The following is a 22,627-nucleotide window of genomic DNA, read 5'->3' on the forward strand; positions in this document are numbered from 1 at the left end:
TAGGAATGTTCCAGAGAAGCGACCGTGTTATCTAAATGTTCAGTTCTTTTTTTGAAAGCTGCGGTGGAGTAGGCCGGCCGAAGGCGGGATGGGTGTCATCCTGGGATCATCTCTCTGTGGCAGGTTTGGGGCGGTGAAGTTTGTGCGTCATCCTTTGTGGCTGTGACGTGGTTGCCACAGTGACCTACGCCGGTCTTGACGTCCCAGCCGCCCGCTATCAACTTGTTATTCTGGTTGGGCGAGATGCTACTTGTTTTAGGACAGAGCGCCCTGCTCTTTGTCCTGGAGTGCCCGGGAGAACTGATTGCGAGAGTTGGTGCGTCAATCTTGCTCGTGACGCACATGGCTTCTGTGATAAGATGGCATTGTGTATCTTTTATGCCCTCTATTCTGCTTCTTTTCATTAAACTATTGTATAAGAGCTATTTATTTTATATTAGGTGTGTTAGAGTAATACAAACAGTCCTGTTTATGTTTAACTACTCGTTGTCATTTTTTCTCGGGAACCTTTCATTGACTTGTGATATGGTGACCCTGAGTCTGCCTCCTCGCCTGGGTCTGTCGCTGTTTGCACTGCTGTTTGATCGCTGTCGACCTAAATAAATTGTCAACGTGTGTTTCAAAGCCTTCTTCCAGCTTTCAAAATTGAGTTAGTATAAGGGGTTAAGACTAAGATAAACACGCAGAGTTTGGCCTTTTGGCCGGCTTGTCGAGTTGCTGCCGGCCCGGGTCGTTGGAGCTGCGCCAGCGCAGGTCCGGCGGTTTTGCTGGCGTGATTCCGGCAATCTGGCTAAAAGGTCAGATTCCTTCAAAATGGACAGGAAGTGCCATCAATGGCAGCCAATGATCTAAGCAGTGTCTGACAAAGCCATGATAGCAATTACTTTACAGTCGAGTATGCAGTAATATACATATAAACACACAAATATATATATATATATTTATTCCTATCTTTGGATTATGTTTGTCATTGTGTCCTTGCCTGCAGAAGGTGCTCAGATCAACAACAACGTAGGGTCGATGCCAAACATGGTCCAACAGCATCCGTATCCTGCCCTTGGCCAGTTGGCTCATGTGTATGAACAACAACAACAACAGCAACAGCAGCAGCAGCAGCAGCAGCAGCAGCAACAACAACAGCATCAACAACAGCAACAGCAGCAGCAGCAACAGCAACTGCAACTGCAGCAGCAAAACAAGGATTTCAACAAATATGCCTCCCTAAAGGCTGTGGGTAAGTGCCAATCATCATAACACCTTTTAAATTCTAAAGGCTTTTCTTGTCACCGTTTTATTGGGCAACATCACCTCTTAAAAGAACCGCAAGCTGTTGTCTGCAAGGAGAGGAGCATAACAAACATTGTTGGCAATTCTATGTTTTTAAAAGACAACATCTGTTGTCCGTTATATAAATCTTATCGTTTGACTCAAGATTCCCCATACTTGCTGGAGACCCCGACCCCGATGGTCAGGGGTGGGCGTGTAGGAACAACGTGAACAAGATGTAGCAGATTTGCACACAGATTTGACAGATGTTATTGATTGTGGCACCAAAGCTGACACGCTGTAAAACAGAAAGAGGCTGTTTATCAAGCTGTGTGACAGCTTCACACATGCCACCAAATTCACTCAGCCTGCATACCAATTTTTAGCTGATTGAAATACCGTTTGCCCAGCGTACGTGCTATTGCTCAATGGAGTCACAACCCAATCCTGTATGTCTTTGTTTGAAAGCTGGTTTATGGTACATGGGTACACTTGATTTACTTTATTCAGCTCATGCGAGATGTTATGGCTGGTGTCACACAATAGCATATTTAGGCTCCCGATAGCGATACCTGGTGGAATAGTTTCAGCTGATGCCGATACTGTACCAATACATTTTTGGGGGAAAAAAAATCATTTTTAATACTAAATGACTGCATAATCACTTGAATACAAATTCATTTTGTCATGGCTTAGACACTGCTTAACCCATTGGCTTCCATTGACGTCCAATCAATTTGAAGTGGGAGGGACAGTGGACGGACGGACGAACGTTCATTCGCTACCAGCCACCCTCCCACTTCAAATTTAAGCCAAATTGCTGGAATCAGGCCAGCCGAACCGCCGGACCCATTCTGGCGCAGCTCGAACGACCCAGGCCGGCGAGACACGACCACCCGGCCAAAAGGCCAAACTCCACGCGTTCACCATAGTCTTAAGCCCTTGTACTGACTCCATTATGAAAGCTGGAAAAATGCTTAGAAGCACAAGTTGACAATTTATTCAGGTCGACAGCAATCATACAGCACAGACGGACCCAGGCGAGGATTCAGGGTCACCATATCACAAGTCGACAAAAGGTTCCCGAGAAAAAAATGCCCATGCTTAATTAAACATTCAGTCTTTTGAAGGCTCTTGCACAGTGGGCTGTGTGCAGAAGAAGGGTGTGTTAGGGTGTTGATTACGATTATTGTCTGTTTGTGGATTAGACAGGAGAATTCCGGAGTAACTGTTGTTAGGGCAACGAGGGTTGTGGATTTTGCCACCTCAGCATCAATCGGGCTCTTGGAGTCTTGTCAGTCGCGTTTTTATATATCGGGCGTTCTCCGGTGTTCCTTGTGTTGGGACTGAGCATCCCACCATTTGTTCTGGACTGTCCGAGAGAACTGATTGCAAGAGTTGGTGGTGCAGACATGGGCTTGTCAGCGTCAATCTTGCTCCGTCAGTTGCATGATGTACACGTTGGGCTTCCGTGATAAGAAGGCGTCATGTATCTCTTATGCCCTATGTCAAATATAATCTGCTTGTTTTCCTTAAACAATGATATACAGTAAGTGTTATTTATTTTATATTGGGTGTGTTAGAGTAATACAAACAGTAAATACTATTCCCTGATTGATAATACAAACAGTCGATCGGTAAATACAAGAAAAGATACTATTCCCTGATTGCATTATTCTAACACAGTTAATATAATCAAACAGTTAGACGGTGCCGACAAAAATTAGATAGGACGTCTACTAGTGATAAACCCCTCAGTGGGATTTGTAATGAATGTACACCGTCTAAGACTAGGACTTAGCCTCAACACATATTCGGAATTATGAGATACCTTGTTTTAAAGTGATATTCCAACATTTATATCTACGTTGCCTTTTGCACGGCGCAAGGGCATTCTGCTCGGGAATCGACTGTTATTTGTTCTTACAGCTCTCCAGAGACTCATATTGTAAGGTTATTTCTGTCCTTTAATTGTGTATATAATTTAGAATTCTGTGGAATGGTTTATTGGGTCAGTGTGCTATGACAAAATATGCTTTAAACGTCCGCAGAACAGCATGGTCCTCCCACTGCATCCTTCCTCCCTCCCTCCCTCCCTCTCCATGTCACTTTCATTTCCGCTCGCCTTTCATCCTGCCCTTTACTTCCCACTATCCTCTCTTATCTTTGATATTATCTTTATCATCAGCATCACACCCTCTCCCCAAGATTTCTCTCTTACCTAATCTTTTCCCCCCTGCGCTCTCTTGTCTTTCTTTCCGCTACTCCCACCATCTCCAATCCACTGCTGATCCCCCTTCAATCCATCATGATCCGTATCACGGCTTGAAGAATCACCGAGCTGCTAATCTCCAGCCTGGCTTCCGTACAGCGGCTCATATCGGGCTCTACTCCTGCAACGGTACTACGGAGCCTGATTTACGATTGATTGGCACTCTACGAGCAGAATTCTAGAGCAGATTCCCCTGGCCAATTTACATTTCTATACATTAGTGTTGCACCCAAACCATTTTGAATGAAGGGATGTTTTATATATAATAGGGCTACAGCTATCAATTATTTAGGTCATCGATTAATCGATCAGTTCGAATAATCGGATTATGAACATTCACTTCGGCGCCGAATACATTTCAGGATCTGTTACATAAACAAGTGTTTATGCTCACAATGATATTTATTTTGGCTTGCTAGGATTACATTTTCAAAAGAACATTTATTGTGAATACAAAATAAAATTCCGGAGTGTTTCTTCAAACTATTGCACTATCATTTCACAAAGTAACTGAGAGCTTAGTCTCAAACAATATGAAAATAAATGAGGATCTACGTACAACAAAAGAAAATTTGGCTAACTTGCACAGAAAACGTTCGCTAGCTTAAATGCTATAAAATCCTAACTTTTTTTTTTTTTTACAAAGCTCTTAACAAATCATTCAAATGCATGTTCCCACAAATAATTGCTAAATATACTTCTAAACAAAATAACAAATGCATAAACATACTAGCGCAAACAAAAAACATACCTTGTGTTACTCTTAACAGGGCGCAGCTGGATTCAGCCATGTTAGATAAGGTATGGCCAGTGTTAATAACGGCGTTAGAGTATAACTAATTACTCTTACATTGAGGTAACTGAGTTACTAACGCAATAACTTTTTGGGAGAAGTAATTTGTAATTAATTACTTTTTTAAAGTAAAATCAACAACACTGATTATAGCATATTCGCTAGTGCCACTAGAGGGCAGTGTTTCCCCCAGATCAATAAAACTTAATGCAACACTTTCAAAACAAACCATTACAACGTTACGAATTAAACGAATCCTCGAACCAGCAAAATTCGATTTGAAGCTTTTATCTAATCAAATTCCTCGGGTTGATCAATTAATCGTTGCAGCACTAATATACAGGGTGTTCCAAAATGATTGACCCCATTCAAATTCCCATAGCTCGAAAACTACTTGATGGATCTTAATGAAACTATGTACACTTTATATTGAAGGTGGTAAGTTTTATTGGTGGAATTTACAAAGAAAAGTACAAATATTTGTTGGTTCTATGACATACTTTCATTGCAAAATGCCTTATCAAAAGGCCTTTTCTTTTGAAGTGAACCCTTTCTTAACCTGAAAAGATAGAAATGCCAAACGTTACACACAAAAACTTGAAAGGTTTCTACACAAGCTGTGAAAATTTGAGGTCATTCCAGCGAAAATTGTCAAAATTATTGGCTGACGAAATGGGGTGAAGCATTTTTGAACACCCTGTATCACATTTATATGAACTCCAGCTTCAAATGGATTGGACGTATACTGGTGAGGAGGCTACAATTTGATGACATTTAAATTCACAGCAGAAGGACGAGTTGACATCACATGATTAGACGTCTATCATCATCTTGGGAAGGGCAACCAGCTCAATTGGAAAATAGATCTCAAAGAGTACACATTGCACGGCATCTGTGTGTTATTTTTTAGTTCTTCCCGATACCGATGACGTCATTTTATTGCCGATACTAATATTACTCATTTTTACAGACATGGGGCCCAAAATGTCATTGGTTGAGCTCATCTCAAGCAAAATGAATGAGTCTTTACCTCTAGTATTGCCAATGGTTGTTCTCCCCTGAAGAAATGCATCAATGTCTAAGATCAACACTTCCCCAACACTCTAGAGCACTCTCTTTTTCTTTGATTGCCTCTGCCACTTTGCCAATTGTACAGCTGATAAGCAGCACTCGCGTCAATCAATAGCCATCTCGCTTCTTCCCCCTGTGCATCTAAATAAGACCGTTTCATTCAATCCTTAACAGCACAAGGCGAGACACGCACGCAAGCACGCACCAGCTTAAATAAAGGTCCCCGAGTGTGGACTCCAGGCCAAGGCTGTTAGAGGAAGTTGTCACTTGCGAGTACAAATCACCAATTATGTATTGTGTCTGACGGAACAGCAGCTGCCTTAAAGCCCAACGAGCCCTATACTCCTACTCAGAATGCAAGATCCCTTTTTTTCTGTCGAGCAAAGCCACTAATTAAAAGTATAGGCGTTTGTTTATTCGTCTGCCGAAAATAGGATTAACATTCTATCAATAGAAATCTGTGTTTTTCTCCCCAGATGTAATGGCTTAATTGGTTAAAATATATATATATATATATATAAGCCCAAAACATTTTAAAAAGGTCATATCGACAAAAGGGAGACGCTTAGAACATGCATGACGTGATGAGTTGCTATTCCAAATCCATAATGAGGGAAATAATTCTGACAGCGCAGATTGACATAATATACCATTATGAGGGTTATGGATGAATGATTATTTCCAGCTCCTTACAGTTTAAACACTGGAAGTCCCAGGGTATTTTTTTAGGCTATAAAGAAACACCAGAAAGATACCTGTCAATTAATCTTACAAATAGTGACGTATGCCCTTATGAATTGGTGACTAATCTTACGTCTTATATAGCGTGCAATATGAAACAAAAATAAAACTCAATTTTTTAAAACACTATGAATGTATTGGTAATATTGTCCCATATAACCTAGTGCAATCAATATTTTCAGCTACATCATGATTACTAAAATTTAACAGTGACTTTTGTTATAATTGTTTGTAGCACTTTTGGCAATTTCTATCATGTCTTTTAATGGCTGAACTTCAGTTCCCAATTCAGTTTGACTTGAAAGTAGTTCGTTAGTGTGTCCAATTATAAATTAAAAAGGTCAATTGATAAAATGAACTTACCGATGAGTCAGGGAACATTTTTTTCATTCATTTCTTTTGCTAATTCTGAGAAGTGATCAGCAATAGTTGCGGGCAAATTGTGTTCGGCAACAAATTGGCAGAATAAAATCTCCGCGTTTGTCTCTTTTCATTCTGCAGACATCATTTTATGACCAATGTTGTTAATCTTTCTTTTAAAAAAGTAATTAGTTACAAATTACTTCTCCCAAAAAGTAATTGAGTTTGTAACTCAGTTACCTAAAGAGTAATTAGTTACTTGGCAAAGTAACTGGTGTTACCTTTCATGTTTTTTGGTAACACTTTACAATAAGGGTCCCTTAATTAACATTTGTTAATGCATTTTTCGACAATAACTAATGTTTAAGTAACATTACAATAATTAATATAATTGCTTATCTAACATTTATTAATATATTATTAAACATGAGTTAAAACATAAGTTAATGCATAACCAGAGAGTAACTAATGGTTTGGTAAAATTAAAAATATATATAAGCCTATTTAGGGTTAGGGTTTAGGGTTTGTTAACCTAAGCATTTATAATTTCTTAGTTAAGGGACACATGTGCTACACTTTACAATACGGGTCCAAAAAGTATGCAGTAATGGTTAATAAAGGTTAAAGGGGGTGAACTTAAGCATTTATATTTTCATAGTTAAGGGACACATGTGCTACATACATTAAGGTTAAGTAATACTTATGAAGTGCATTCACGTAAAATAATACCATACTTAAGGTTAGGTTAGCAGCTCCCAAGGACTCACAGAGCAATGTTTTTCATTTAAAATAACAATCAATTACTAGTACCAGTATACATTAATAACTATTTGTTAATGCACTAATGTATATATGAATTAATGTATTATATATAATTATATATTATAACCTAACCTTAAGTATGGTATTATTTCACATTAATGTACCTCATTAGTTTTACTTAACCTTAACCATTACTGAATGTTTTTTGGACCTTTATTGTAAAGTGTAGCATATGTGTCCTTTTCCTAAGAAATTATAAATGCTTAAGTTAACAAACCCTAAACCCTAACCATATATATATATAACCATATATACCTTTCCGAGAAGTCTACTGCTTTAAACTGGCGGCTGTTTAGTAATGCCGTCGCATGTAGTTCTATATGCATGTGATATCTAGTGTAGCATTAAGTGGGCGTAGATTGTAGGCTGTCGGCTACAGTTAGAAAATATTGGAGCCACCTAGCCTAGCGTCGCATTTTCAACAGCGTCACAACACTCTTCCCTCCTTTCCACTCCCGCTCTTCTCTCTCCGTGTCTCAGACTTTTCTAGCGTCATTCAACCAGCGTAGTAACGCAATAAATTACTTATTCGGCTTAATTACATTATAATTTTCCTTTCCCTTTCCCTTCCACCCCTCCCTTCTCCTGGAGAGAGTTGCCCTTGATTCTCTACTTTCTACAAATACTGATACATGTTTGCATACACACTCACACACAACCTCCAGCCTGCTACCTCCTTTTCTTACTATCTCTGCCCCCCCCCCCCCTTCCTCCAGCCATGACTGGTAGTTTTCCTTTTATTTCGTCCAAAAAATCCCTGCACATGACCTGTGCGTCGTGTCATATCCCTGCTATGTTGTATAATATATGTGTGTACTGTCACTTCTGTAAGTGCCCTGCAATTGCTGTGTAACTTCCGAAGAAGAGAGAGAAGTTGGCAGCGCGGAAAGTCTGCAGCGGCCCGACGCTCACTCATCGAACGAAATTTTGTTGTCATCTGTTGGTGTCAATGACTAATAAAGCTATTTTGATCCTGAACGTGGACACCTGTGGTTCATAGTCAAGTGTGGTTTACATGGGACAGTTACAGTCTCCTGGGTGTGGTTTAGAGTCGGGTGCACTTGTACATCAGTAGCAAGGTTGAGTGACTGACATCAATTTGTCTGTAGTGACACAATGCATTGAAAGGTTTCAGTGATCCGTGCTGAAACTTGAATGAGAAATTGTCAATTTTGCTTTGAGGAAGCCATTTCATATTTGTTGGGCTTTGGAGTTTGATGATTGACCATGAAGAGGGGGGTACCTATGCTTTAATATTTTACGCTATCGGCACTGGTGGCCACCGTGGGGTTATTGTTTTTCCCCCTGAAAATATTGTTGGAGCCTCAGCACGACACTGGCCTTTAGTGGAGAGAGACCCACCGTGCGTAACAAGGACATTTTCCGTTTCCCGTCACGTACGCCCCTGGATGTGCGCGCCGTTGCGCTGACTGCCGCCCAATTGATTGACCCGTCGCCTGAGCAAGTTCGATCCCACCGCGGGAAGAGATTCGAGCCGTCTCGGCAGGTGGGACCGGGACGATGCGCTCCCTCCTCCCCCGTTTCCAGATTGTCACCCGCCAACCTCTCGGCGGCTTCACAAGGCCGCTCTCTTGTCTCACTCCTGCGCCCACTGTGATAAAGTAGATTTATAGCTACAATAGCGGGGAAAATTCGCCGAGTGTGTTAACTTTATCTCCAAGGGTACAGAGGCAACAAGGGTAGAAGAGTAATGACTGGACTGTGAACATGGATACGACAGAAAACATTTCATACTGATAAGACACACCAGCTCCGCGACGGTGACTGACAGAGGAGTAAACGTGGGGGCATTAAACCAAGAGCTGGAAACAGAACCGCATCATGCCGAAATAGACGATTCTCATTTGGACCAGAAGCAACCTCTAAGTAGTGTTGTACAGATACCATTTTTACTGTAGCGATATCACATTTTCGGAAAAAAATATCCAATTATTTGTCTTTGAATACCACATTTCTGCATACTCACTTGAAATGCTGTAATTCTGATGACATAGAAGGTTATGATTAGTGGATTTAGTGTCATTTTTTGAATAGAATTCATTCACCATTAAACAACAAAACAAAATAAAAATATAGCATTTCATATCAACGGCCCACGGGCTAACTGTGGCCCGCTGCCCAGTTTTTGTTGGCCCGTAGCAAATGATGAAAATATTATTGATGGAGCATACAAGAAGCTTAAATTCAGCATACATTCTGTTGCACTTCTCAGCTTTAACAATGGAAGTCGCGGGTTTTTTTTTTTTTTTTGGGCTATAAAGAAATACCAGATAGGCGTCAAATGACCCCGATACCAAACTGACTACCGTAATTTCTGGACTATAAGGCGCACCTGACTATAAACCGCCAGCCACCAAATTTGACATGAAAACGGCATTTGTTCACAGATAAGCCGCACTGGACTATAAGCCGCAGTTGTCCTTATTGTATTATGGGATATTTACACCAAAAGATATTAACTGGTAGCATTTCATTTGACAATGGCATCATAAGACTGTCGTGAGACCAAATGAACCACCATTAAGCTTTGAACCAATTGGCTGCAAAGCCTTATTGTCACTAAAAGCTCCATTTGGCCATCACTGCTTCCTTGGTGTAGACAGTCAACCTCTGCTGCCACCTGCTCTCAACACTGTTGTCATCCAACATTCCTCCGAGCATGCATTGCGGCGCTACAGATATAAATAACAATCATGTTCTGTGCTAATTATTTCTTCAGTTACTGTTCCAGTTGTTTCATTAATTGCTAGTTATGGTATACGGTAACATTTTCTTGGATAGTGGTGCCATATTACTGTCATAAGACAGTCATAATTATTACATGACACTGTCATAAGCATTAATGAATGCTTATAATAGATGCGGGTTAGTGTCATCCAGAAAATTATCTCACTTTTGAATGGTCGTAAAAGATCTGAGCTGGACATAAATCGAGTTAGTGACACAATATGTATGCCACATGCCACATTGACATCTGTCATAAGCATTCAGTAATGCCCATGATAGTGTCATGTCATAATTGTGACAGTCTTATGGCAGCCTTATAACAGTGCTGTCAAATAAAGTGTTACCTATTAACCCAAATAAATCAACAAATCACTGGAATATAAACCGCAGGATTCAAAATGAGGGGAAAAAAGTCGCGGTTTATAGTCCGAAAATTAGGGTACTTGGCTTTGTCAAGCAATAGACCACTCAAACAAGCAATCAAGCAGCCAAGGTGTGAACGTGGGGTTTCACTCTAAATAGCTGCAATAGGCATCTTGAATATTTGCAAATCCAGACTTGTTAACTCCTTGGTTAGTGTAAAAATGATGAGAAGGCCATGTGGCATGAAACTAAGACAGAACTGTAGCTAAACCAGACTGTCTACATTTTAGAAAATTGAGTGTTAAAACATCTGGGACAAATCCCATCAAGCACCTTTACTATGTCTTGACAAGACCAACATTCAGTTGTAAAGGTTCACAGTTTATTATGTTGAAGCGGATAATGATCAAAGAACTTTCCACAGAAGCTCAAACAGCTATTTTGTCACAGCAAACACAAGCTTCAGTATACAGTACATACTGTAAGCAAACTGCAGCTTTTGGAATATGTAAAATGGTTGTCCGCCCAACTGCCTGCCTGAGCGGTCCTCTGTCCAACAAACCAAAGGCAGCCCTGCAACACTCAAGATGCTAATTGGAACAATCCAATGAACGCGAATTAGTAATGAGGACCTCAGTGCTCACAAAAGATATGCTGATTAGGGTCAGATGACCCTTCTCTGGTTACAAAAGTGATTTGTATCAACTGATCTACCCTTGGAAGTTTAACACTAGATGGAGTTAGTCACTTAAAACATTGCCTCTCCATCACTCCTGATTAGGAAAATGTTAAATTTCAGTGTTCTGTTTTATGTAGAAAAGAATATATCCAATGGGTTTAATTGAGTTTATCTAGGTTGTGACTTCTTTGTGGCCGCTGAACTTTGACACCCCTGTTATATAGGAATGATAAAACACTTACTTTTTTGTTTATTTAATGTTGTTAAAGTGTCCCTAATTTACCTTATTTTTTTGTCTGTATCATCAGCTGCCAAGTACAACGGCGATCTATACAACAAGCGTAGGCTGATGGTGGAGCTACCGACGCAAGGCGGTCTTCCGCTCCAACCTATGGGCAACTCCCGACCCAATATGAGCAGCAACACCATTGCTTCGAACCCTATGGCCTCCCACACCATGAACCAGATGAGCTCTATGACTGCCATGACACCCATGACTGCTATGACACCCATGACCTCCCTCGCCCCAATGAATACTATGACCTCCCTGGGACCTCTGACTCCAGAGCCGGTGGCGACCTACGTTACCGAGATGCCCCGGATCTCAGCCGTCTCGACCCTCCCGACAGACCGCCGCGGTGCCGGAGTGGCATCCTTAAAGCCGAACGGCCAGAAACCTAAAAGTAACCACGGAGTCCACAGTGCCCTGACTCACCTTCACAGTCACAGTAGCAAGCCGCCGGGACTGGGGACAACCTCCCTAGCGCACATGGCAGGCACTATGCCAGGGGGCACATCCCTGGGAATCTCCAGGGTGGCGGAGACCCCCATCGGCTCCACCTTTGCGACAATGGGTCGTCCGTTGGCGTACAGTTCTAATAACATCTCGTCCGGGCATACGGCGGGTATGGGGTTGAGGGGCTGGGACGGGACAGAGACAGTGGGCCGGAGGAAGACCTACGGGCACAAGAGGCCTCAGTGTACAGTGCTGGAGCCCAACCAGCTCCACGGCACCAGAGGCCACAGTCACAGCCAACACTTCCTCCCCACGCAGCCCTACTTTGTGACCAATAGCAAGACAGAGGTTACCGTGTGAGCCGGAAGGTGGAAAGAATGCACGTGGATCGGTGACACCAGTAAATTCCAAGTGGAGACGCCGACACCGGAGTTGGCCAAAGGGTGCGGGTCTGCGTGTTTGTTTGTGCGAGGAAGTTGAAGCTTCTCGTTAGCGCTCAAAAGATTTCTACACATTTGTGACGCGATAGTGACAAAACGTCTGGTCGATCACGTTTTACATTTTGAAAGTCCATTACTAAAATCACCGAACAGGTTTGCCGACGTCCGTCAGATGCTAGCGGTTCATTCGGCGACATCGATAACGCAGCGTGTTCTCAAGAATGACAAAGGAAACGAAAAGAAAAGTGGAAGCGAGCCCAAGAAGCAATACACGGGATGGAACGACAGCGCCCGCGTATGCCGAGTCACGTCGAGAGTCAAAATGTCTGCTAAACAAGCATCGCATGGTTGAACTTAACAACATTCCAGTATGTCAAACACCCAGAATCTCCTGACGGCTTCAAAAGCGAAACACGACGAGGGCTCTGGGCTTTGGACTGCAGGCTAAGCGGGTTTTGTACTTAGGCCCTTCAGAAGCCTCGACGTAAGCTTCACACTTGAAGGTCACCCCGCTCAAACAAAGCTCCGGCACAGATAACGTTGAGCGGAGGAGTAGATTTCTCGCTGTTTACCCTCATCTGCATGCTGATAGCTGGCCCAGAGGCCAGAGGTGGAACAGAGATGCAGAATTGGGACGCTGCCGCGATATGCTTCCATAGTCATACTCAAGTGCACATATTCACATACAGTACAAATGCAGGCATAGGACTGGAGAGAACAAAGCATACTGTAGAAATGTCAGCTTTTGGAACTCATCGACTGATTTGTTTTCTTATGTGATCTCGTTAAATACTGAATTTAGTCTCAAGCGGAACACAAAAATATGGAGTTTATTTAGAGGTAGACTGCCACGTACGGTGCTGGCCAAAAGTATTGGCACCCCTGCAATTCTGTCAGATAATGCTCAATTTCTCCCAGAAAATGATTGCAATTACAAATGCTTTGGTAGTAACATCTTCATTTATTTTGCTTGAAAAAACACAAAAGAGAATTGGAAAAAAAAAAATCTAATCATCATTTTACACAAAACTCCAAAAACGGGCCGGACAAAAGTATTGGCACCCTCAGCCTAATACCGTATTGACCCGAATATAAGACGGTGTTTTTTGCATTGAAATAAGACTGAAAAAGTGGGGGTCGTCTTATATTCGCGGTCTAGCCGTTATACCCATTCACGACACGAGATGGCGCCAGATATCATTGAGGCGATGTTCTGTCATGACAGATCTCAGCTACTCTCAAGTTTAACCAGTTTGTATTATTTTATTGCAATGTTTTTCCTAGTTCAGATTTGTTTCAAGACAACAGTTAGTGAGACTTCACTTTGATGATTAATGCAGTTATTGCAATTTTGTTGTTTTATCACAATAGATTGGTTTATTTACATTTCAAAAGCCAGAAGCCATTCATTTACGAATGTGATTGCACTTTAGTTTACATTTTAAATGTTCAGATGTCAAGATTTGAATGAGGCAAAATAACATGCTTTTTCACTCAAATACGTTGTTATAATCATTTGTTTCAGATGTACTGTAATTAATTTCTGTATGAAAATTAATTTGGTGTTCAAAAACTCTTTTTTCAAACTCGAGTCTTGAAAAAGAGGCGGTCGCCTTATCAGGGCCGATACGGTACTTGGTACCACAACCTTTAGACCAGTGGTTCTTAACCTTGCTAAACATACCGAACCCCACAAATTTCACATGTGGATTAACCGAACCCTTTGGAATTAGATATTAAAGCAACTTTTTCTCAAATTCAAAACCAATATATCTAGCTAATAAGTTCGCAAATTCCCATTCAAAATTGTTCTTATTTTGACAGCATGTTTTATTGTGTCAAAATTTGAGACCACGCTGCCCATTGGTCTGTTGTATTCCTTCATATCATGTGCGAGTCAACCTTCCACTGAGCAAACCAGTTCCTACTCCCATCAGATCGAGGACTAGCAGTTAAAAGAAATAGATTAGGCCTGTAAATTGGGAGCAAACCAGTCCAAAACCTGGACAAAAAAGCCACTTTGCCTAGATTTAATCAATGTACAAAGATAGGGCTCTGCGTTTCTTTACCTTTGCCGAACCCCTTAGACTTACTCACCGAACCCCTGGGGTTCAATCGAACCCAGGTTAAGAACCACTGCTTTAGACAAAATAACTGCGAACAACCGCTTCCGCTACCCATCAATGAGATTATTACAATGCTCAGCTGGAATTTTAGACCATTCCTCTTTGGCCAACAGCTCCAGGTCTCTGAGATGTGAAGGATGCCATTTTCAGATCTCTCCACAGGTGTTCTATGGGATTCAGGTCTGGACTCACTTTAGAAGTCTCCAGCACTTTCTCTCAAACCATCTTCTAGTGCTTTTTGAAGTGTGTTTTGGGTCATTGTCCTGCTGGAAGACCCATGACCTCTGAGGGAGACCCAGCTTTCTCGCATTATCCAGTAAAATGTGTTGGTAGTCTTCAGATTTCATAATGCCAAGCACACGGTCAAGCAGTCCAGTGCCAGAGGCAGCATAGCAACCCCAAAACATCAGGGAACCTCCGCCATATTTGACTATGGGAACAGTGTTCTTTTCTTTGAAGCCTCATTTTTTCCCCTGTAAACTCTATGTTGATACCTTATCCCACAAAGGGGTCTCCCTGGGTATCCTACCACAAAGCCCATTTTCATTCAGACGTCGAAGTATAGTACGGGTTGACACTGTTGTACCCTTGGACCGCGGGACAGCTTGAACTTGTTTGGATGTTAGTCGAGGTTCTTTATCCACCATCCGCACATTCTTTCGTTGAAATCTCTCGTCAATTTTCATTTTCCGTCCACGTCTAGGGAGGTTAGCCACAGTGCCGTGGGCTTTACACTTATTGATGACACTGCGCACGGTAGACACAAGAACATTTAGGTCTTTGGAGATGGACTTGTAGCCTCCTCACAATTTTGCTTCTCAAGTCCTCAGACAGTTCTTTGGTCTTATTTCTTTTCTCCATGCTCAGTGTGGTACAGACAAGGACACAGGACAGAGGTTGAGTCCACGTTAATCCATTTTAACTGGCTACTCTGTGATTTAGTTATTGCCACCACCTGTTATGTGCCACAGGTAAGTCACAGGTGCTGTTATATTACACAAATTAGCGAAGTGTCACATGATTTTTCAAAGCATGCCAATACTTTTGTCCGGCCCATTTTTGGAGTTTTGTGTATAATGATAATGATTTAATTTTTTTTCCCCGTTCTCTTTTGCGTTTTTACATTGCAAGCAAAATGAATGAAGCTATTACTACCAAAACATTTGTAATTGCAATTCTTTTCTGGAAGAACCTGAGCATTAGTTGACAGAATTGCTGGGGTGCCAATATTTTTGGCCAGCAGTGTTTGAGGGGCACAGTAGTTGACCCTACTTTACAATACTCAGTTCCAACCAGAAACACACCGATTTCAATTGGTGATGAAGGGGCCTTCGCTAAACCAAGACTGGACTAAATACTGTATGTTCTATGAATCATTTCATGGCTCACACCCTTACTTTAATCATTTGATGTGGTATTATTTTGAATGCGACATGTAATTGGGCATGACTTGTACTCAGCTGAAATATAACAAATTGGACGGGCCTGTGAGAAGAGATTTTCTGTATGCTTTTTTAAGTGACTGCTTATTATTGTGACATTCTCACCGACTATTTAAGCGTACGTACTTGGGTCTCGAAAAATTCACCTCTAAAGCTCATGAATTTGACAACTAGGAATCATTTGAATCTTATTTACCTTCTCGGATTTTCTTGTCAAGACATTTTGAGTAAGTCACATAAAAGAAAGGTCACTCTTTGCTTGGGATATTATCTCAACCAATTGACTTAATCCAGCAAGCTGGAAATGTGAAATACAGTATGAACCCACTTGCCAATTGCCATTGCTTCACCGCAAAAGCTCATTCACTTGTGCAGAAGCAGCCACCGGAATAATCGTAAAGTGTGCAGAGCGGTGGAAGCAATCGGTTCAGAAACAAAACAAAACACATGTTCCTTCCTATTCTTAAAACTTAAAAACAACAAGCCGGACAGCTGACGCGGGTGGTGGGCCAAGGTTGATAGGGTCGTGGCCACAGAGTAATGGGTTCATGCGGCAGTCATTCTCAAAACTTCTACCATCGGACAGACAAGAAGAATGTCACAAAAGGACACAGGTTTACACAACATGCTCGGCAAGAGCGTGGCTAATAACCATAAAAGTCATTCCGAATGAGCACCCAAGCTGATTTCACATTTAGACAAAGATCAAACACAAATGTTCAAATGTTTGCCTTGTGTTTATTATTTTTACTTTAACTCAAGATATAGTTCTTTTATTTAATATTCATATTCAACATTGGTTTGCTTCGCAGAATAGTGGTTAGCATATCCGCTAGATGGCCTTCTTTTGTTTAATTGTACCACGGATAGAAAGATCTACCGGTAGTCTTGAAAGATAAATGTTAGTACGAGTTATAATAACTTGATATTAAAACCCCTTTAAATGTTTTCATTTTAATAAAATTTGTGAAATTATTTTAAGCAGTAGGTTGCCATTGTTGTCATCACAGGGCGGTGATGTCTCATGGACTTCCACCGTGTCAGGTGCTACAAACCCTAGCAAAAAGTATGGAATCACCAGTCACGGACGAGCATTCACTCAGACATTTTATCATGTACAACAAACTCAAATAAAAAGCTTGAAAAAATAATGAATTACTTCCACAGTGCAACTCTTTAAAAAAATGTCAATGTAAACTTGTGCATTTATTGAAGATTTAATCCCAGCCATCCCCCCAGTGCCTTTGCCTGACATGCAGCCCAATATCATCAAGTACTGAGGGAATTCTGATGTTTTTTTTTCAGGCAGTCATCTTTGTAAATCTCACTGGAACAGCACCAAACAAAAGTTCCAGCATCATCACCTTGTCCAATGCAGATTCTTGACAGCTTTCTTATCCCTTCAAATGAAAATATGTTTTTCATTTCCCAAGATGACAATGCATCATGCCACAGAGCTAAAAATGTGAAAGCCTTCCTTGGAGAAAGACTCATCCACTCAATGTCATGGCCTGCAAATAGCCCGGATCTCAACCCTATTGAAAACCTGTGGTGAAAATTGGGAAGAAAAAAAAAGGTCCACAGCAAGGCTCCGATTTGCAAGGATGATCTGGCGACTGCAATCAAAAAGAGTTGGCACCAAATTGATGAAGAATACTCATCAAGTCCATGCCTCAGAGACTGCAAGCTGTCATAAAAGCCAGAGGCGGTGCTACTAAACACTGTGTTTTGTTGTTTCTTTGTTTCTCATGATTCCATATATTTTTCCTCAGAATGGAGTGATTGTATATTTCCCTGCACTTGCTCTATAAAAGTAACATTTACTGACCACCACAATGTTTTTTATTCATTTCTTTTTGTGTTTCTGAATGCTAAAGAGTTGCACTTTGGAGCTAATGATTATTTTTTCAAGCTTGTTCTACATGACAAAATGTCTGAGTGAGTGCTCGTCCGAGACTGGCAATTCCATACTGTTTCTATGGGTTGTACATTAAGATGTCCTCGGTTCTGCCCTTCCAATTTGAACCCGAGTGGAACATTAATGTGAAGGACAGCAAAAGGGATGAGTCAAGTAGCGTTTCAAGTCAAGTTCGCTTGTGACTACTCTAGTGACGAGAGCAGGAGAGCATTTGATGTCAAAAACTGCAGATCTTCACAGTAAAGTATTGTGTGATCCAACTTATTCCAATATTTATTATGGAGCTTTACATATGATTTGGGTTTACAGTGAAACACAGCAGTTTTAATTATTTTTGCTGATAGCCCAGGGCCGTGCATCACAACACGCGAAAACGTTTGTGCCTAACGAGATGTCTAATGGCTGCTAATGATGTCTTACCTCATTTTAATCACGTAAAAGCAGATGTCCAGTTTGTCGATCATCCTGCCGGTTGCTTCCCTGTGAATAAGCGACACGTAAAACGAAAAAATGTATTAATGCCCCACAGATTATAATGACGCCTTATTTTGCACATTGAGATCTAAGAGGCAGAGAAAGGTGAGCGGACACAGGCGTTCATTGAACCGCGTGGCTTATTGGCATAAGCTTTGGCAAATCCTTCACAACGAACATATTAGCGTGAATGTACAACTAAAATAATATTCATATCTCTCAAAAAGTAAAGTGCTTCAATCTGTATTAATGAGGCCATATTCTCACAGGGTTAAACAACAATGCAAAGAGAACTAGCATTCACAATCAAGATATGCAAAAAACACATAAAACTTACTCAGACTTTGGTCAAACTCTAAACATTTTAGCGACTCGTTTAACTCAACAAATTCACTGGATGGCAATATTTAGTCACAATATACAAACTGTGATGCTTGGAGCCATTATCAGGAGACGACACTCAAATGAACGTAAGGTACAAGGAATCTGGAAACTACGGCGTCAGTCCAGGGACAAAGTGCACTCATTGGCTTGATCTCTTATCAATTTAAAATTCGCCATTGACACCTTGTGGTGTATTTAAATCACTACCTTACTTAGTAAAAGCAACGTGGCTAGGTGACGTCACCGCCCTGTGACGTCGTCAACAACAACGGCGAGCTATGAGTTTATTTTTTGATTTAAAATTTTACAAATGTTATTAAAATGAAAACATTAAAAAGAGTTTTAATATCAAACTATTACAACTCGTACTAACGTTTCTCTTTTAAGAACTACGTCTTTCAATCCCTGGTACCCTTTAAAGTTGTTTTTTCTGGATGACTCAAAAACGCTAAAAATATGCACTGTGATTGGTTGATTGAGAAATAAATCCACCTTAAATATGGACTGTTCCTTCTCTATGTGTGCCGTGGCTTTTTAACAATTTGAGTCAAATTGCTGACTAGAGAGCAGAGTTGCAATTGACCCAATTAGAGGAATCCAATCCAGATTTAAAGCTTTAGTGGCCCACAGGCAAGCTTGATCAACAGTACAGACAGAGGATTTAGCACAAGAGTTGATGGCGTTTAGTAAGACGGGCTTTGTCACAGTACCGAGATATGATGAGCACACCATGAACTAGTTGCGACGAAGGATCCTCGCACGTACAAAAAGGCAGTTTTGACTTATTTTTCTCTGAAAATCATTATCACTAACCGAGGAATGTAGAAAATGGAAGAATCACCCAAATTTTGGCTTAGTTGACTTCCTCATGCGTTATCCCATCGAGATTCCATGATGATTTTTGCCACCATCAGCCGTTTCGATGCTTTCTTTTCGAAAGAAAGTCTCTCATTTTGGCAGCTAAAATCACTAGCTAACAAGTCGTGGTCAGTCACACTGTGGCCAGTTCGTTTCAAGAAAATGAATTAGTAGTGACTTGAAAAGAGATTTGAGAGTTTGTTTCTTATTTAGCCTGTTGTTCACCATTTTATTGTTAGTAATATCGTAATTGTCTAACTATAAGGCGCGCCTGACTATAAGCCGCCACCCACCAAATTTGGCACGAAAACTGCATTTGTTCATAGATAAGCTGAACTGGACTATAAGCCCCAGTTGTCCTCAATGTTTTATGGGATATTTACACCGAAAGATATTAGCCAGCAACACCTTAGTTGACAGCGGCATCATATGACTGTCATAAGACCAAATGAAACACCACAAAGCTTTCACCCAATTGGCTGCAAAGCTTCATTGCTTCAAGCAGCTTCATTTGGCCATCACGGCTCCTTTGGGGGAGACAGTCAACCTCCGCTGTCACATGCTGTCAACCCTGTTGTCGTCCAACATGCCTCCTAGCATACATTGCAGCGCTACAGATGTAAATAACATCAAAATTCATATTCTTTGCAAATTATTTCTTCAGATACTGTCCGTTTTTTCATTAATTGCTACCTGTGGTATTTGGTAACACATTATTTGACAGTGGTATCATAAGACTTATTAGACAATCATAATTATGACATGACACTGTCATGAGCATTAATGAATGCATATAGCAGATGTCATTTAACCCTTAAAGACCTGCAACATGAAACAATCATCAGAGAATCCCAAAATTTGAAAAATAAGGGCCAAATGAAACCTTTTTTTCAAATTTGTAAGAAGAAATGTCAAAATGAATATGTGTAATAAGTGCTCTAATATCTATAACCATAGCTAAATCCCTTTTTTTTTCTCATGGAACCTGCAGATGCATGTGTTGACTTGCATCCATCATTTTTTTTTTCTTTTCTTACAAAAGAAATGTCAAAATTCTGAATTACTCTCAAAATCAGGACATTTTAGGTGGATCAAATGTGATAAATTTGCCAATAAAGGGTTAGTCTTATCTGGCAAATGATCTCACTTTTGAATGGATGTAAAAGATCCAAGGTGGACATAGTTTGTGACAAAATTAATGACATAAGCATTCAGTAATGCCTATGATAGTGTCATGTTAGTGTTATGTTATTGTTAGTGTCAGTCTTATGACGCTGCTGTCAAATAAAGTGTTACCTATTAACCCCAAAAAAATCAGCAAATAAACCGCACTGGACCATAAGCCGCAGGATTCAAAATGAAGGAAAAAAGTAGCGGCTTATAGTCCGAAAATTACGGTATATGCAGATATAATTCCCCCCCAAAACCTGATTTACAGGCAAATTTGACTCATGTGTTTGCAATGTGAATATTTGGCAAGTGTGACTGTACTGTGTACAAAAAATGTGGTACAACTTGTAACTTTCTTCAATAAGCAAATACTGTATACTGTATGTGGCACTTCAAAAATGTTGTCGTATTGCTCAGTTTAGTCCCTTGCTCACTGCGCGGCGAGCCAACAGCCTTTACCGCGGATATTCAGAGAGCACGCAATTGTATTCTTTTGAAGAGCTCTATTAAAATAAACAAAAAGACATTCTCATTAGACACGCGGTGAAACCGAGCTTTGTCAAAAAGCGAAACATCCGCTAGGAATATTCATTAAGTTGCCCCGTCCAGGGACTTGTTGCCGGGGGATTGGGAGCTTTCATTGTGATCTTTAATCACCAAAACTTGATGAAATGCTGGCAAGAGGCTGTGCCGCAACTCCGCAGTGGCAGCACAAGACTGAAGAGGGACCCAATGTCAACACTGGATAGGGAGGATGCTTTGAATAATTGATACTACTGGAGGTGCAAAGACACATGAAAAGTTGGGAATCTGACATGACTGTTGGCATGCACACATGAACGAGGTGTTACGGTACCATCATGAATCCTGATTGCAGTTTCTGTATATGACGAAGGAGTATATAGGCCACACAAAACAAAAAGTTGAATCTAATGGTGATAAAGTCAACCATTTTCTGAACACAATTTAATGTAATTATGGTTTACTTGTTGGGAAATCAAGTCTAATTAGCTTCATTCTTTTAAAATGTATTTATTTTTTATGTACGCTAACAAGTAGCGGTGCACGATTATTATTTACCCATACCCAGCTGTACCGATACCACGTTTAAAAAAATATATATATGTATATACAGGGTGTCCCAAAATAATGTAAACACTCTTTGATTTTAAATAGCTATTTTTTTTCTTTTTATGTCAGATTCGATTTTAGCGTAAGAATGTCCGAGCAAGAAAAAATGTTTATGCGTGAGTTCCACAGAGATGCCCCAACACGCGTCACCATTTCACAAATGGTAGATAACTTTGAGAATCATGGGACCATCCAGTGCACGAGAAAAAAAACATTCAGGACGAAAAAGAACATCGACACACCCAACTTAAGAGCAAGATGTTATTGCTAATGCCCAGAATTCCCTACAAAAACCTGTTTGTCAACTGCCTGTTTCACGTGACAGTTGACGAGTTTTAAGCTTTACTTTCACATTTCCAGAATGTTTTCTGAATTTTTGTTGTTGTTGTTTTTCCTCAAACGTAAGCCAAGTATCTGCCATTTTTATTTCAAAATCAAATCTGAAATATAAAAAAGCTATTAGCTATTGAAGAAATCACACCAGCCGGACCCGCACTGGTGCGGCTCCAACGACCCCGGCCGGCGAGCCCCCCACAACCCGGCCAAAAGGCCAAACTCTGTGCGTTCCCCGGCCAAAAGGCCAAACGCCGTGTGTTCACCTTAGTCTTAACCTCTTGTACTGACTCCATTTTGAAAGCTGAAAAAGGCTTCGAAGCACAGGTTGACAATTTATTGAGGTCGACAGCGATCAAACGGCAAGGCGAAACAGACTGAGGCGAGGAGGCAGACTCGTTCCACCATATCACAAGTCAGCAAAAAGTTCCCGAGAAAAAAATGACAATGACAACGATTAGTTAAACATTCAGTGTTTTTTAAGGCTCTCGCGGGGCGGG

At 40.8% G+C, this 22,627-nt stretch overlaps 1 protein-coding gene and 1 long non-coding RNA gene across 2 annotated transcripts in view; one reads left to right on the forward strand and one right to left on the reverse strand.

Annotated features, from left to right (window-relative positions):
- The window catches only part of shisa9a (shisa family member 9a), a 92,876-nt gene extending 70,868 nt beyond the window's left edge, over positions 1-22,008 (forward strand). Inside the window, exons 3-4 of the mRNA XM_057825674.1 lie at positions 989-1,234; positions 11,424-22,008. Coding sequence (XP_057681657.1) covers positions 989-1,234; positions 11,424-12,211 — 1,034 coding nt within the window. The 3' untranslated portion in view covers positions 12,212-22,008. The remainder of the gene's footprint in view (positions 1-988; positions 1,235-11,423) is intronic.
- Positions 18,195-22,627, reverse strand: part of LOC130909344 (uncharacterized) — a 30,364-nt gene continuing 25,931 nt past the window's right edge. Inside the window, exon 3 of the long non-coding RNA XR_009061733.1 lies at positions 18,195-18,257. This is a non-coding gene — a long non-coding RNA (uncharacterized LOC130909344). The remainder of the gene's footprint in view (positions 18,258-22,627) is intronic.

This window comes from Corythoichthys intestinalis, chromosome 21 (assembly GCF_030265065.1).
Source record: "Corythoichthys intestinalis isolate RoL2023-P3 chromosome 21, ASM3026506v1, whole genome shotgun sequence".
Classification (NCBI taxonomy): Eukaryota; Metazoa; Chordata; class Actinopteri; order Syngnathiformes; family Syngnathidae; genus Corythoichthys; species Corythoichthys intestinalis.